The sequence below is a fragment of the Xenopus tropicalis genome, chromosome 6 (assembly GCF_000004195.4).
Source record: "Xenopus tropicalis strain Nigerian chromosome 6, UCB_Xtro_10.0, whole genome shotgun sequence".
Lineage (NCBI taxonomy): Eukaryota > Metazoa > Chordata > Amphibia > Anura > Pipidae > Xenopus > Xenopus tropicalis.
Window position 1 is genome coordinate 21,828,115 of NC_030682.2, and position 17,488 is coordinate 21,845,602.

General features: G+C 40.9%; 1 protein-coding gene across 9 annotated transcripts in view; it reads left to right on the forward strand.

Annotated features, from left to right (window-relative positions):
- Positions 1 to 17,488, forward strand: part of pard3 (par-3 family cell polarity regulator) — a 347,219-nt gene that overhangs the window by 117,639 nt on the left and 212,092 nt on the right. For 6 of the 9 annotated variants that reach the window (XM_004915463.4, XM_004915467.4, XM_004915469.4 and 3 more), the window contains exon 5: positions 3,916 to 4,047. The exons of the other annotated variants lie outside the window; for them this stretch is intronic. In XM_004915463.4, coding sequence (XP_004915520.1) covers positions 3,916 to 4,047 — 132 coding nt within the window. The remainder of the gene's footprint in view (positions 1 to 3,915; positions 4,048 to 17,488) is intronic. 9 annotated transcript variants of the gene reach the window in all.

Here is a 17,488-nt window from a genome sequence, read left to right on the forward strand (position 1 = left end):
CTGCCAGTATGGGCTTATTCAGACAGTATGGGCTTATTCAGACAGTATGGGCTTATTCAGACAGTATGGGCTTATTCAGACAGTATGGGCTTATTCAGACAGTATGGGCTTATTCAGACAGTATGGGCTTATTCAGACAGTATGGGCTTATTCAGACAGTATGGGCTTATTCAGACAGTATGGGCTTATTCAGACAGTATGGGCTTATTCAGACAGTATGGGCTTATTCAGACAGTATGGGCTTATTCAGACAGTATGGGCTTATTCTGACAGTATGGGCTTATTCTGACAGTATGGGCTTATTCTGACAGTATGGGCTTATTCTGACAGTATGTTCATTTAACGATCTGCTCTACATTCACCACCAAATGATGACATTGTTTCATCAAGTGAAATGTTTAGCATTTCATACCTAGTGCTGATTTATCACTTCCTATAGACCTTTCTATTGAACAACTGTTGTGCCGCTATCATTTTTCCGTCTGTGTAGCCAGGGCAGAGCGGCGGTCGCTCGCAGTCATTTCATTGAGTCATTTATTTAGCTTAGCGCTTGGCATTGCCCTTTAAGGCTTAGAAGAAAAAAGATTATCGAGTAGTGGAAATGATAGCCTTAGCTGCTCTCAACAAGTCCTGATTGTAGCAACGTCTGACATTAAGAGCTGTTTATCTATAATGGTTTTCACCTTTCTTTCCCCAAAAATCCTCCAGTATTGGGAAAATCATTTTAATTTTCAGTAATGCTGGAAGTTCTGCTGTCCGCCTCGCGTGTCTGAATTGTGATCTCTCCGGGGCGGTTCAGTTGTACGTTTTATCCGTGCGCTCCCATTAAGGTTGCTAAGTTTCCTTGAGGTGAAAATCTCCCCACTCTTCCACTTAGCGCAGCCCCCTAGTAAGTGACAGATCTGCTGCAGTATCACATCCGCTCTCTCCTGCTCCTTTGTAGTGAACTGGTAGCTGTGACTGCCTATAAATTCAAGCAATAAGCACAGAGCCGAAGCCAGACAGGCCTCACAGTGGGACGCAGAGTTCCTGAAAGAAAGCCATTTTCATTCTCCGGCTCTACATGAAGCCTATTTTCTCTGAAAGTTTTTCGCCCTTCGCTCCACTCTCTGCTTGAGTTTACAATCATTTCATATTTCTTTTTTTTTTTTTCCCCCTTGAATATCTTTTCTGCATAGTGAATAAAATATAGGGGCCGCAGTGTTTAAAGGGGAAGATTTCTGAGCCAAAAAGATCTATTCAGTTTTAAAAATAGTCTCTCTTTATCTGCTGCTTCTTCTGATGTTCAGACAATACAAACCAAAAAAGCGCTGCTCGTGGGGAAACAAATTGTACATTTTATAGCTTGTTTTGATTATTATCGTGTAATGCCGGCTGTGTATTGGGAGTAATGTCACCTTGGAAATCGCTTATTGCAATACAATATAATTGCTTCACCTGTCTTGGAATATTATTTCAAATTACAGGTATGGGATGCATTATCTGGAAACCCAGTATCTAGAAAATTCTGAATTATGGAATGCTATCTCTAATAGATTACATTATCAAGCAAATAATTTATTTAAATAATGTTTAAAATGCGTTCCTTTTTCTCTGTAATAATAAAACAGGGCCTTGTATTTGATACTAACTAAGATTAAAATTAAATGATTTTTCAGTAGACTTATAATATGGATATCCAAATTACAGAAAGATCCCTTTTCTGGGAAACCAGGTCCTAAACATTCTGTATAACAGGTACTATGTACAGGTATGGGACCCATTATCCAGAATGCTTGGGACCTGGGGTCTTATTTAAACAGTAAGTAAAAAAAAAAAGTGTTGAGGAGCAACACAAGCATGGAAAAAGTTTCTTGGTGTGCTAATAAAAGCTGTAATTGCCTATTTAATAGCCCCTATGTGGACTGGCAGCCTGCAGAAGGCTCTGTATGGCATTATACTGGGTTTTATGCAACCAATACTTGCCTCCTTACCAGAAATTCAAAAATAATCACCTACTTTGAGGCTGCTGTGAGCAACATCCAAGGGGTTGGGGAGTGACATGTTGCTCATGAGCCACTGGTTGGGATCACTTTCCTATAGACTTCATTTTAATCAACTAATATATATATATATATATATATATATATATATATATTTATTATTATTTTTTTTTTTTTTATAAATTATTTCATTTTTCTCTGTAGTAACAGTACCTTGTTCTTGATCTTGACTTAGGCTAAATCCTCCCTGGAGGCAAAGCAATACTGTTTATTTAATGATTAAATGATTTTTTTTTTTTAGTAGACTTTAGTATGGAGATCCAAATTATGGAAATGCCCCTTATCCAGTAAGTCCCAGGTCCCAAGTATTCTGGATAACAGATACCTGTACTAATAGTTTCTGATGTGTACTTGCCCTGCTGTCCACCAGCTTATTGCTTAGTTGTCTCCTTGGTTTGCATTGAATCTTTTGTTGTGTTGTGTTATTGTGTAGTTTGAGTTCTTCTCTTGTCGGTCTAGCAGTGTTAATTGGCTTTATGGGAAAGGCATATAGCTAAAGGCAAATGTAGAGATTTCCCTCAATATATGTCTGCCTGAAGAATGCAGAGGGCAATAAGCTGGCAAAGCCTTTTAGATTATTGGCATGTTGCATTAGTGATTGATGGCAGACCACACCCACTGGTGCCTAGGCCGCTGTGCCAAGCTGATCATGTGATAGTACTCTTACGCGTGGCAATGATTGATTGGGTGCTTCGGGAGCAGGTTGGGAGCCAAAAAAGTAAAAAGGAACATAGCCCCCCCCCCCCCAAAAAAAAGTGTTCATTGCCTCACATTTGGTCCACAGATCTTGTATAGAGATGTCACTATATTTTTTCCTTAAACAGACCATCAAAAGCTCTCAGCACCATGCAAAATTGCCATTAGGCTTTGTACTCTATATGCAATATGTCTATGAAGATTCTCATTCATCCAGGTCATGATATACAGTATCTAGTAGAATTAAGTCTAAAACAACTGGACTTTTCTGAGTTTTTCTTGAAAACGTTTCACCACTCATCCGAGTGGCTTCTTCAGTTCAAATGACTGGTAGGGAATTCCCCGGTATTTAAACTCTTGGTGGTAGTAGAGTCACAGACATCCAATCACAATGGTTCCATTGAACTTGTTCAGTTAGGTGTTAGCTGAAACTGACAGGTGTAAGAAGGTATGATCCAATCACAATGGTACCAAGATTCTTATTGATGAAGGTGTTAATCCTTCAAAGTACATGACTGGGACCGAGAGGACAGATGGTTTGAAAGAGGTGTGAAAGAGGCCATTTATGCCAGACTGGAAAAACCATCCCTGAACAGAGGAGGGGGCCTGAGACACCGCTTGTCACCAACATACAATGGCGCGTTGACATCCTTACCCCGGCAGTTTCACAACAGTTCACACTTCCAGTCATGTACTTTGAAGGATAACACCTTCATCAATGAGAATCTTGGTACCATTGTGATTGGATCATACCTTCTTACACCTGTCAGTTTCAGCTAACACCTAACTGAACAAGTTCAATGGAACCATTGTGATTGGATGTCTGTGACTCTACTACCACCAAGAGTTTAAACACCGGGGAATCCCCTACCAGTCATTTGAACTGAAGAAGCCACTCGGATGAGTGGTGAAACGTTTTCAAGAAAAACTCAGAAAAGTCCAGTTGTTTTAGACTTAATTCTACTAGATACTGTACTCTATATGCAGAGCAGAACCTTCTGGATTTTAAGTTTAAGCGACCATCACCAAGGCAAAACACTACTGGTGTCAACCAGGAACCTTATAAGTATTTTTAAATAGGTCATTTTTAAAAAAAAAAATTAGTCTATATGTTTAAAACCCAGAGCATAGAGTATAGCTTCCCCTCAATAATATATTTTTCTTTTTCTTAAAACAGAAAGATGAGAACTACAGAAGTCTCCCCAGGGATACCAGTAACTGGTCTAAACAGTTTCAGAGAGATAATGCCCGCTCTTCACTGAGTGCCAGTCACCCTCTGGTGGACACGTGGCTAGAGAGGCAGGAGCAGGTAACAGAACACTTTTGTTTGCTAATTCTTTAAAAAAGGGGGTAATTATAGAGTTAAAATATGTAAGTTCTTATTTTTCCCCTATAATTGCTGTATTCAAAAAGTTCTGGAATTAGGCAAGATATAATGCAGCCATTCACACCTTATTATAATTAAATAGGAAATAAACACTGCAGATCTGCATCATATTATTCCCAACAGCTATCTTAAAAACTAATACTTGTATAGATAGGCCAGTTGCATTTGCCCAGTCCATAGGGCTTTCCATTGTGGTGTATGAAAAAGTTGGGGTTGTGTATTTATAGAGGTTGCCATTATTCTTGCATTCCTAAAGGCCAGGTTAAAAGGATTCTGTCGTCATTTTTATGGTATCGTTTTAATTAAAGTACACCGGATATAACTGGAGGAGTCGTGGCTGGACTTGGGTATTTTGCTGTTGAGTGTTATTTTTATATCTACCACTAGGTTGGTCATGGAGCATTTTTAGCAATACAGGTGTCAGGGAGCTGTTAACTGTCAACTTTCAAAATTAAATAGAACAAAATCTGTTTGCTCTTTTGAAAAACAGATTTTCAATTGGTCCCTCTTTCTTCAAAGTAGGAGCACAATTAACGTATGCATTTTGTAAGAACATGTTTTCCTGTGACAGAATCCCTTCAAAGGGGTAGCTCATCTATAAGTTGACATTTAGTATGATTTAGAATGATCAATTCTAAGCAAAGCTTCAATTGGTCCCTCGTTCTTCATTCTTTTATATGTTTTCATCTTTCCCACCTACCCCGTCTTGTGACATTAGAGATGGAGCTGGTTGGCTGTGTGTATATAAGGAACAACGGGCCCAACATACTGAAATTCATGTAAAGCTTTGTTTCATGCAATATATCAGTACTGACAGATTTGTCATGAAGTAATACTAACCCCCCACAGGGAGTCTTTACAATAAATTGGCCATTAGCACATATGTACCCCCTTTCCCTGTTTATTACAGAATAAAATCTAGCCTTCTCTGCCATTTGTGAGCCCTTATTATCATTATAACAATGTCAGTTGCTTATGTTCATCTATACTTAATGAGAGAATGCTAGGGAGGGATACTATCTTTCCCCTGTGTTGTTAGCCATCATTGAGCAGGCACCATGGATTGTTTTCCTTCTGTCTTACCCACCACTAGAATACGCGCCTTCCATATGCAGTCATTTTATATACTAGCTTTTTTTTTTTTTTTTTTTTAAACCCAGACTCAAGCAAAAATTTGATTTTCTGAAATCCAATTGCTGAAAATCATAACAGCACTGAACCAAATTAAACCGATACAGACCTATGTAAGTCAATCTCCCCGAATTATTAAACAGACAAAACGAAATCCAGATTGCATTTACCCGGGCACGGCTTCACCCCACGCACAACGCACGTATATCTCCTTAACCACGCTGATCAGAAATGAAAAGCATTATGACAATTAATTCAATTTGGGGATTCTAATGTAACCTGATTTCCAGTACTAAGGTCAGGGCAAGCCGGAATCTTGTTTCATTCGCTCATTCAAACACTTATCAAGCTGCGCTGTCAGAAGATTCCATTTGTTCTTTATTATTGCCAAGTTGCATACAGTTGGTTCCCATTTGGCAAAAACTTCTAGCAGAGAAAAATGGGGGGGGGGGTTCATTTCCAGTAGAAGTGTTTTTTTCTCTGCTTCAGCATTAAGATGTTCTTGAGGGGATATCAAACTAAATATGACAATGTTTAATGCTTTCAGCGTAATGTGCCTTGTTGCTTATGTATGCACTGTTGTTTATGTCCCATTATTTCATTGTATTGTACTGATGCGTCGGCACTTATATCTCATATTAGGAATGTCTTTGTGCCAACAGCCGGATGCATTAAAAATCATCTACAGAAATTGATATTTATTGGCAATGTAAGCAGTTCCTATATGCAGGGCCACCATCAGGAAGTTTGGGGCCTCCTACAAGTTATTTATATAGGGCCCCCCATGAACACAAGTGAGCAGTACAAAATATTTTGGCCACGCCCCTTTTTGTGTGCAATACAACCAGCTCACGTTAATCTATAATAAGCAGCTCATTGATTAATGTGCTAATTAACAGTCAGTGCATTGGGGGTCAGTGGGGTTTGCCGCTATGGAAGATGATTTTTTTTTCCAGCCCTGGCACAACACTACCCTCTCGCCCCCCTGTTGGCAGCCCTGGGAAGTGACCCCAATGAGGGCACTGGGCCGTGTGTGTGGCAGCGGCAGTGGGTGACGCATGGGGAATGGCACGTGGCTGAAAAGCCTGATATGACCGGCATGACATGGGGGACAGAGACAGACAGTGGCATATTGGCACTTTCTAAATAAATAATAATAATATGGGCAGAAACAGAAGGAGCTGTAACAGGCATATATGGGGATAGGGGAGAGGGTGGGGTTAAAAATGAAAATGCAATCCAGAAAAGGGCAGTAACTGACGCATGGTGGTTGGATGAGAGTGACATATAGGGAGAGGTAGCGACGGTGGCACGCAGGGAGAGAGGAAACCTACCGAGACTGGTGCACTGGCCATGAGATAATGGTGTATCTCTCCAGATAATATCTCTGGCCACAGTAGAGTAACGTAGTCTATTAGTTTCCGTTCTTCCACAGTCAAACATTGTTTAAATATGTCTAAATTTAGGCCCTATATACATTACCCACCTAATATAGCCCACCATATTTATTAATAGAGAGTTGCCCAGATGTTATTATCTACCCAGTAATGTGGCCTGTTGATCGGTGCTGTATTGTGACCAACTCCAGTGTTCTGGTACTGCCTTATGCCTCACTGAGTACCAATCAAAGGCATTATATTGTGAAGCACACTACATTGTAATATTAAGCGCTTAGTGCCCATGACCTTCAGTTTGAACAAAAATATTGTTCTTTTTCCATTGAGATGAGCTCGGCTAATTTATTTAAGACATTAAATTTAAATTGTTCAGTGCACTAGAAAGTCATTGCTGCTGATGTGATGTTCAATCCTTTAAAAAGTCCTTGATGCCAGAGGCCAATTAAAACCTTCCCTACTGCACAGATCCAAAATAACATTCATTGTCCCTTCATGAAAGAAATAGTACATTCTGAGATTCTGGATATCGGCTTAAAATCTACCTGCCTCTAGGTAACAAAACAAGTGTAGACTATCTATCTATCTATCTATCTATCTATCTATCTATATCTATCATCATCATCAGGAGGTAGTTCATCTACCAATATCTTTGATACAGTGAAGCCAAAGCATCCATAGTAAACTTGCAAAATACAGGGAGAACATACCAGTGCCACATAGACATAGTTAGACTTGGTCTCCCATTGGAACATGGCACCCATGGTACTGGGGTGATCTGGGGAATGAAACTTTGGACAAAGCATCTAGAATGCTATATTTTGATGAAGTCAAATCTCTACATCTTGGAACATGAACAAAGATAACCTTGGATACGTCGCTATGAAGTTGAAATCTTTTATCAGCTACTCCCCGCTGGGAAATATGCATGAATGCAACATACAACTGAAACATGCAGGTCAGGGGCACAATTGTTAGAGGATAAATCTCACATATACCAGAGTTAGAGTATTCGCGTTAGCCACAACCCAACCCTGCATTGCCCGTGCCTCTCTCCTCACCCCTTCTAGTGGTTGGCATCCTCCTGTCCTACTCATTACATTTTTTTCCTCTTTCCACTGGAGTCTTCCAGGATTTCTATTCCTTGTGATCATTAATAGCCGATAGACTGGCCCAACATGACAATCTGGGCCGACAGACTTTGTGTATACTATAGCGACAGTGTTTTAAACTTATTGCATCTGCTTTGATCTGAACGAACATGAAATCCAGGGCTTTTTATAAATCCATTTTGCCAGCTTTAACCATCTGGCTCTCTGATTTACTGTTTGTATAACATGCACTTATTTTTCCTTTGTGAACCCACTTTAAAGGACCAGTAACACCACTCACGCTGTGTGTATAGAATGCCATGAATATCTCCACTCACATATTAAATCTATTGTATTTTCTGCAGATGTGTGCCCTACAACCCAGTTGGAAACCATAGCTGCACAGCAGCGTTATTATATGGACTATATTGGGAGCAAACACAGTTTTACCAGTTCAGGATGACTTTATATTTAGGGCTCTGGCACACGGGGAGATTAGTCGCCCGCGGCAAAACTCCCTGTTCGCGGGCAACTAATCTCCCCAAATCCCACAATTCCCTGCACACGTGATATCAATAGGGAAAGGAACATCACAGTGCAATGCATTGTGGGTATATAGTCTCTGCATGCTGTAAGCCAGAGATCCCCAACCTTTTTTACCCATGAGCCAATTTCAAATGTAAAAAGAGTTGGGGAGCAACACAAGCTTAGAAAATGTTCCTGAGGTGCCAAATAAGGTCTATGATTGGCTATTTGGTAGCGCCTATGTCGACTGGCAGCCTAAAGAAGGCTCTGTTTGGCAGTACATCTGTTTTATATGCAACCAAAACTTGCCACCAAGCCAGGAATTGCAAAATAAGCACCTGTTTTGAAGCCACTGGGAGCAACATCCAAGGGGTTGGAGAGCAACATGTTACCCCCGCCCAGCCACTGTTTAGGGATCACTGCTGTAAGCTGTGGAGAAGCAATTTATAACATCACATCAATGTTTTAGTCCCTCCTCCCTTGCCATGATTTTAATTGATGCAGAAAGAGAAGAACTGTTTTGCTGCTTGATTTCAGCATATACAAATAGCATTTATTCATACTTTTGGAAGTAACAGATTAGGTTATAGGTATATTATGAGTTTCTGTGTTGTGTGGGGCTAAAGACACACCCACATGCAATAAAGCAAAACAGTAGGACCAATGGGGCAGGGTTATTGTATCTCTATCCAAGCAGGATAGTCTTCCATTAAACATGTAGCATATAACCGTGGCACTACTGTCATAATCCCTCCGGGATTCGGCTATGGAGTTGTTGAAAGACTGTATTAGCGGCACACTGGGTCCTTAAGTTTTAGTCTCCTGATACTGCATTTGTGCTACTGCCACTACAATATCCAATATAGATTGTATCAAGCTAAGTGCTTAGGGCTGGGGTAGCTTAATTTATTTAATAAGACAACGCATTTGCTATTTTCAATTATTCTGCATTAGGCAGAGTTTATGTGGTTTAAAATTACAGTCTGATAAGATTAAAAATGGTTTTCCCTGCCCACCGAGCTTTTAATACTCCAGAGGGAATGCACTCCTTGAGAAACTTCTCCTGTAATCCATTGCAGACGTCGTTCAGTAACTCTCCCACAAAACAATGGCTCATGTTCTGGCACAAACTCCCAATTTTGACATAAAAAAGGGAATACATTTTTGTCTCTTTTCCAACAGAAACATTTCTTCTTTTCAGCCGCGTATCAGCTCGGTTTAATGTCTTCCAAATAAACCCCTGTGTTTGTGAGCGATTGTCAGTTCCTGCGTTCTTTGCAGGTTTCCATGGCTGATACATCTGCTGGGGTTGATTTTCCTAACTCCTATGTGCTATCAGGCCCCACATGCAGTGGCGGTGCTATTACTGGGGCCACACCAAGCACATCATACAAGCACCATTATCTCATGAACATTTTATAGAGAAGTCTGTAGGGACATTTGGACATCAATTAGGAGATGAACTGGGACCTGTAGAGCAAGGTATTCTATACCCTTTCATCTCAGTGCAGCTACATAGAAATTGATATCTATGGATCCAGTGGCATACCTTGGGTGCACCCAGTTCCCCCGCAAATAAGAGAAGGGCAACGGCCATACAGCAACCCCCCGTGATCTGGGCCCCCTCGCGACCAAAGACTCTGCTGTATGTTAATTACTCCACTGCACGTGACCAGTCTGATCTGATATTACATTAGAAAGTTCTTTTGCTTATTATATCCACTCTATCCTTTCATATAAATTGCATGTTATTTCAGGGCATAACTGAAAGTCACATAAAATTTGAGTAGCATGCAAGTTCTAGTTGAGCAACCAAAGTAGCCCCCCCAATACAAGGTGCATACGGCTTGAATTGAAGAGACTACTTTCCTGCTTCTTTAGGTTATTAATCTAATACTTATATAATTTCATATAATTTCATTTAGGTGGGAAAAGTTGACTGCTTGTCTAGATCAGCCATTTTGTGTGATCCCTCTGCATTGCTGATCCACATTAGTAAAATAAACAAACAAACAAACAAACAAAAAAAGCTGGAGTCTAGGGTGGTTGGTAGAGGGGAAGGTGACTAGGAAGGGTAGGTAGTATAGATGTGTTATTAGACTGATAGGTGACTGGTGCAGTATCTAGTTGGAATAGGGAGGTGGGTATCTATTAGGTGGGTTCAGGTTTTAGGTATAAGTTGTTTGTTGGTGTTGGAATGGGTAGTGATTGTGGCAAGTATTAGTATAAGAACAGGTATCCATGGCAGGAGGTAGAGGGTTTCTAGGGTGGGACACAGAGGGGTTGGTAGGTAGGTTGCCATGATGGTTGGAAGAAGTCAGGCTCCAGCTGGAGGCTTGCAGGAGGGATGGAGCCTTTTTTTTTTTTTAATTAATGGCCTCCAGATCATTTAAGAGCTCCATTTACCTGAAAGATAATATCCTGTACTATCATGCAGCAATTGTAGAGCAGTGAGATATAGGGTAAGGTATAGTTGGCTGTGGTGGTTGTGGGGGGCATAGCTAGCTAGGGAGATGGTTAGCACTGTAGGAAATGGGTGCCGGTACGTGGTCAAGTCATTATAGAAGCATAAGCAGCACATTGTGTCTCAGAGCTAGCGTCATTGGTGATAATATTCCCTGGCAGTATTTTCCAAATATAACTTAACCTTAAGCCTGTCCCTTGATGATTGCTGAGTAATGTGTGAGCCATAGCCCATGACATGCAGCAGTCACTAGAGCCCCCCCTATAAATACACTGTCTAGCCTGCTCTCCATAGGTAACAAACAAACAGGGCCACACAGCCAATACATCACATCCAGTGACTCCTTATTAGCAATATATATGTCTTCCTCCAATCCCACAGCTCTCTTGCTTTCCTTAAACCCGGACAGCAGGGGAGCAGCAATATCCTCGCATCCCGTTGTGACTTAAATTAATTCTTCCAAACTTTCATGCTCATAAAGGAATGTTTGTGGGCAGAATATTAACGAGTTTCCGATGAAGTCTCCAGCAAATGCTATTGTTTCCTCATCCAGTTCAGTGCACATGGAGCTTGCCGGCTTCCATTGCTGCGTGCAAGGCGGACTCACTCTTTTCCATATTTGCTGCCGCATCTGTCACTTACTGTCAAACAATAGCCCGGCCGACTAGGGCAGTGCCCCCCTTATTAATCCTTAACCTTCTTGTAAATAATTCATGTTAATGTGTGCCAGCTGGGAAACACTCTGTACAACATTACCCCCTTTGCTGAAAGGCTAATTAGCCTATTAATTATACACCCTCCAATGCTGCACCTCCTTCTGCTACTACAACATAGTGGGCCAATTTCTGCCTATGGCCACTTGCTGCTCTACAGAGTACCCTGCATTCCATAGGGGCCTATAAAGGAATAGGAAGGTACAATCACTGGGGGGTGCCAAATGTTAGCCCCCACCCCCAGTGATTGTAAGCACTTACCTTATACCCCGGGGTACCTGTGCACAAGTGATCCCCTTCCTCTTCTTTCTTCGTGATCCTGGGGCCAACGGATGCGCGAAGACAAAAGATGGAAGAGGCTCAGTCGGTCGCAGATACCCCAGGCTGGTGAGGTTTTCTCCTGCCCCGGGGATGAGGAAAGTGATTGCTATCAGTGGGGGTGCCTAACATTTTGGTACTCCCAGTTATCATACCTTTACTTCTCCTTTAAATGGCAAATAAGTGCAAAAATAAAATGTCTACAGAAAGTAAAGCTAAAGGGATTTTTATGGTGTACTTTTCTAAATGACACTGTTTACATAGCAAATGATTCACTCTACCATTTAAAATTGTATTCTTCAACCAACAAATGTATTTGTAGCTGTAATATTGGTGTGTAGGCGCCATCTCAGTGCATTGTGCCTGAGTCTGAGCTTTCAGAAGAAGCCAGCACTACACATTAGAACTGCTTTCAGGTAACCTATTGTTTCTCCTACTCCCATGTAACTGGGGGAGTCCCAAGCCGGATTTGGATTTCTTACTATTGAGTGCTATTCTGATACCTCCTGGGAGCTGCCGTCTTGCTCCCTTCCCATTGTTCTGCTGATCGGCTGCTGGGAGGGGGGGGATATCACTCCAACTTGCAGTATATATTTTGCGCTTTCCTTTATCTCAATAATTAAATAGTTGATTGTACTTGATTGTAACAAGTTGCATGAATCCATATTGGCGGCAAAACAATCCTATTGGTTTATTTCATGTTATTTAATGTTAAAATATTTTTTATTTTTATTTTATTTATTTATTTTTTTTTACAATTTTTTTTTCTACAAATGTTTTTTCATCCCATTTATGAAATTACTACTTATCTAGAGAACCGCAGCATTCTGGAAAATAAATCCCCTACCTGTACACAGTAGGGTTCATTTTATGGGTAGTATCCCATGGCAACTAGTCAGATTTAGTTAATTGTTCAACTTCTCTAAAATGAGTGGGCAATCTCAGGGGCATCAGCAGGGCAGCGTGGCTAAGGAATAGTGCTCTGTTTTATGCTTCTTTTAAAGGACATTTCCTTAGGAAGATCAGTGTTGTACTTGGCTGGCCTGTGTATATACATTGTGCTACATGGCAAGAGTGCTGCACCTATACTTGTGTTTCCTTAATCAAATGAATGTTCTGTGGGTGAAGTTAAAGGAATTGGGTTATCAGGCAGAATTGAGTGGGAAAGCCAAACCTATCTGGAAATTCAATAGGGACTTTGCATCTGTTCTTTCCTTTCAGCCCATAAGCCGCCAGTAGCACAGATGGGGAGCCACAATGGGCCCTGCTGTATTGCTAGTGCCACGGGGTGGCTCAGCCCCAGCTATTCCATTCCACTCGGAGAAATTAGCAGTTCCTCTATGCACAGTACCCATAAATTAATATGGTCAAAAGACAACATTGTATATATTGTTTGTTAAAATGAAATGCGCCCTCTTTCAGCGCAACTGTGAGATAAGCTGCATGCCCGTTCCTTGCCACCGAGCAGCGGAATAGCAATGCGCCAGGTGCCCCTCACAATGGCTGCCCATATGGAAGGGCCATCACACTTGCAGCTGCGTAGCAGTAGATGACCTGGGAATCACAATGCATCTGATTGTTGTGTGTCTGTATCTTACTGCTGCCAACAAACATGCTGCCAGTGTCCTTTGTGAGAGACAAAACCAGCTCCCCATTAGCACTTTCTAGATTCCAGCAATGGCCAAAGAATCTGCTGCCATTCTAGTGAGTGGTGCCAGGCAAAGCCTTCTCACAGCTTGGTCCCATATGTGCACATCCCAGCCCCACTTCTCCTAATCACCCCTTTGCATCCCGTGCCAACATTTCTCATCTGTTCCCAGCATTTATATGTTAACTCTGTGCGTTCCGTCCTTGCTCTACCCAAGCACCCAAGGCATCCATTTCCATGCTGCAAGTATTAGTCTGCAGCTATTTAAATGATTCCTTGCAACTCTTTTCCTTTCAGTTGTAACCACAGGTGTAGAGAAAGCTGACCCCAAGGTCTCTGTGGGGGACAGGGGGACTGCACCTCTGGGTCTGCTTCCTCTATAGTTGCAAAAACCCAGCCACTCTCCTACCTGTAGGCAAGGAGTGGGAGAAGTGATAGACGTGGCTGGGGTTGGTAGTGCACGGTGCAGACTAGTTATGCCACTGATTGTTACATTTTTTATGGGGTGACATAGTCTTGTTATTCATACAAAGTATTTACAGTGGGATTGGCACACTTTCTTATCTTAAGTCCTTTGCAGGTCCATATTTTGAAACCTGGACCAGGTGAAAAAATGGAGGGGGGGAGAAATTAAATCAGTAAAACTTGTTTATATTGAGACCCTCCTACCCACATTTGCAATCCTATTCCCTTCCTGCAGGTTACTGGCTTTCTGTGGGTAACCTATGGGTGCCCAGCCTGATGCAGGGCTCTGCCCCAATGTGCACCAATGTAATCTTGTCCAAACTTACCTATACACAGAGTTTATTTCATTTTTAATGAAATATACCAGTAGTTTAATAGAGAAAAACCTCTGTCCTCCTTCAGAGTTGTTAGGGTGGGCCCTCTGTCTCTATGGGGAGGGCTAGCGCTCCCTTATTGGATGTTCTCCCTGCATTATATGACATCACCATGTGACATCACACCACGCTAGCTATGCTTTTTGTGACAATGTTAATATAAATACAGACAATGCATCCACTGCTATGGGGCACAGTGCCTCTGGGACTTATTCAGCAAGGTGATAACATAATGGGCATGGTTCCAGGCTAGCTGTTAATTCCCTGTATCGTTACTGCAATTCCACTGCATACCCTCCTTGCCTCCATACAGTACAGACTTTAGTTTTTTCTAATCAAAAAACAGTTTCCGTTACCTTCCTTGCTTTGGGCATTTTGTCAGATTATTAATAGTACTGGGAACAACTTGATCACAGCCATAAGTCCTTATCTCTTGGCAATAATAAAGTACTTACCACAAGCCCATTAATTATAATGGCCCCGAAGCTTAAGTTTTATGTGCATTTTTTCGTCAATACTTAATTAAGTCTTCCCCTAAGGTTGGTTTAAAAAAAGAAACAAAAAAGAGTGTTTATGTAGAGAGGGCCACTCGGCCTTCTCCCAAGTTCTTGGAATCGTCTGTAAATACATATTTGAATCCATGGGAAACTGAACCAAAAAACGTTGATGTTTGTGTATAGCCCTGTAAGCCCATTGGGTTATTGGAAGTGGCAGTTGCTGTAGGAGGCATGGCATGGCGTCACAGACTATTGGTCCTTTGGGTCTTCATTTCCTTTTTATAGTTAAGTTGGACATGTAACCAAAACCAGCTTGATCCAAGTAGTGGCTAAATCAGGATTTTCAGAACACTTAGCCCCACGTAGGGAGAGAATGTGGGGGTTGCAGTAGTGATATATAGAAAGACATTCTGGGGGATTTCCTGTTTCCTGCTGTTATCCTTTAAATCTATTAATATAAATGTTATTGGGCCACTTGCTGGTATCAGCAGTCTGTAACTCCGTCTCACTGCCTTGTGATGCCTGGCAACCAATCAGCTGTGTTCAGACTGCTCTCACTGTAACTGTTTACAGTTTTTTTTGAGTGTGTATAGATATTTTCACCTCACTTCTTTTATTAAAACTTGGGGTATTTTATTTTCCTTATGCAGGAATGTCAACCTCATTGCCCTCCAGCTGTTGTAAAAAAAAAAAAAAAGTAAGTCTCTGCATTCCTCAGCAGCTGGAAACCTGGGCTTTAGTTCCCCGCAGCTCCACGCCGTTGGACACCCTTGACCTTAGGCATGCCATCAAACTTACTAAATTAATTATCAGATACTGCAGGAAGCTGCTATTTTCCTTTTTTATTCTGATGTATTTTGTTTTTTGCCACCTTGGCTCTACCACCCGTATAAGATTAGATTTATAGGGCAGAAGGTTAGATTTATAGGGAAAGTTGGGTTTGACCTTGAGTAACTAAGAAGGCAATTTTATAACTGAGACGCAAGAAAAAACTATAACAATACATATACTCTCCTTCTCTCCTTAATGGGCTTAAAGCATACAATTACAGCCATCCCCCAGCAGCACTCACATGGCGATTTACTGCATCCAGAAGTAACCTATTTAGGCTGCTTGTTTACATTCAGACTGCTGTTTTGTAGGTTGAAGATGCTGGTTAACCTTTAAAATGCATTACGTGTCTGGCGCTTAAGAGAGATGGATGTGATAGAAGTACATATTAGGGGCTCTTGGAGCACAGGATCATCAATCTTCAAGTTGCCTGGATTCATGCAGAGCTCTCCGCTCTGAGATGCACCTAGTAAATCCTCCCCTAGAAGCCGAGCACACCCAGACATGCTTGTTTTTCAGCCTCTCGGAGGAAATGTCAGCGCAACATTACTGGCCGCCTCTGATAGATTCTCAATAATTTAATGTTTTGTTTCTATGTGCTGGATTAGCAAGCCTTTTTACCAATCATTTCCTTGATTGGTACTGAAGCTGACAGGAGCTTAAATCTGTTTAGGAACCGTGCTGCTCCTTACATACATAATTCTGTTTAGTCATAGGGCTAATGAAAGCCATAAATTCTTCCTTATTTTTATACTTCTAATACAAAAAAATTGCTCTGTTTCATTTCCTTTGGTGGTAAAAAGTTTAAATGGACAGTCTCTGGAACATCTAAATAAAGGCAAAAAAAGGTTTGTGCATGGTATGACTAGGGTCACACAAGGCACTGGCGTTGCCAGAGGGGACCCTATCCAGTGTCGTTTGTGCATCTAGCTGCACATCTGCCCATAGGGGTTACTGTCACTATCGCTTTAAGTGCAGTTTGCACACAGGACCAGAATGGTAGTTTTGCTGTCTTAAAGTGTTTGGAGCAGATTGGATTCAAACTTATGATATGACTGTGTTGGGATTTTCTGACCTGTAAACTGACTGACCATATCTGTTTCATATTTCATGGCAGCCAAAGACAATATATTAACAGTCCATAAGTCTAGGAATCCACTTTTGGGTGCACAGTAAAGAGATTAAAAACAAATTGGTGAAATGGACCCGCACTCCCACTTATGTACAAGATTACTCATTATGGTCACACAGTGTCCAATGTTTCTGCCCTTGGGGCGCATTGATAAAGTAATAATCTTGAACATGAGCTTGGTTAATTTCATCATTTTATTGGATCCCTTATCCGGAAACCTGTTATCCAGAGAAGCTTCAAATTAGGCCGTGTCCCATAGAATCTATTATAAGCAAATATGTTTGATTTTAAAAAAAATATTTCCTTTTTCTCTGTAATAATATAACAGTAGCTTGTACTTGATGGTAGTTGTATGAATCCATATTAGTGGCAAAAGAAATCTTATATTTTACTTTTAAATGGTTTTAATAGGCTTAAGGTATTGCAATCCAAATAATGGAAAGATCCCTAATTTGAAAAATTCCAAGTTCCAAATGCTTTAACTCTAATTATAATAGGTCCCATACCTCTACTATATGTTATGCAGAATGCTTGGGACCCGGACTTTTTCGGATAAGGGATTTTTTTATATGTATGTATAATTTTATTTATAAAGCGCCACAAGGGTACGCAGCGCTGTACAATCTTATTTTTGTAATTTGGATCTCCATACTTGTCTACTTAAAAATAATTTAAACAATGAATAAACCAAAAAGGATTGTTTTGACTCCAATAAGGATTAATTATACAATAGTTGGGATCAAGTACAAGTACTGTTTTATTTTTACAGAGAAAGGGGAA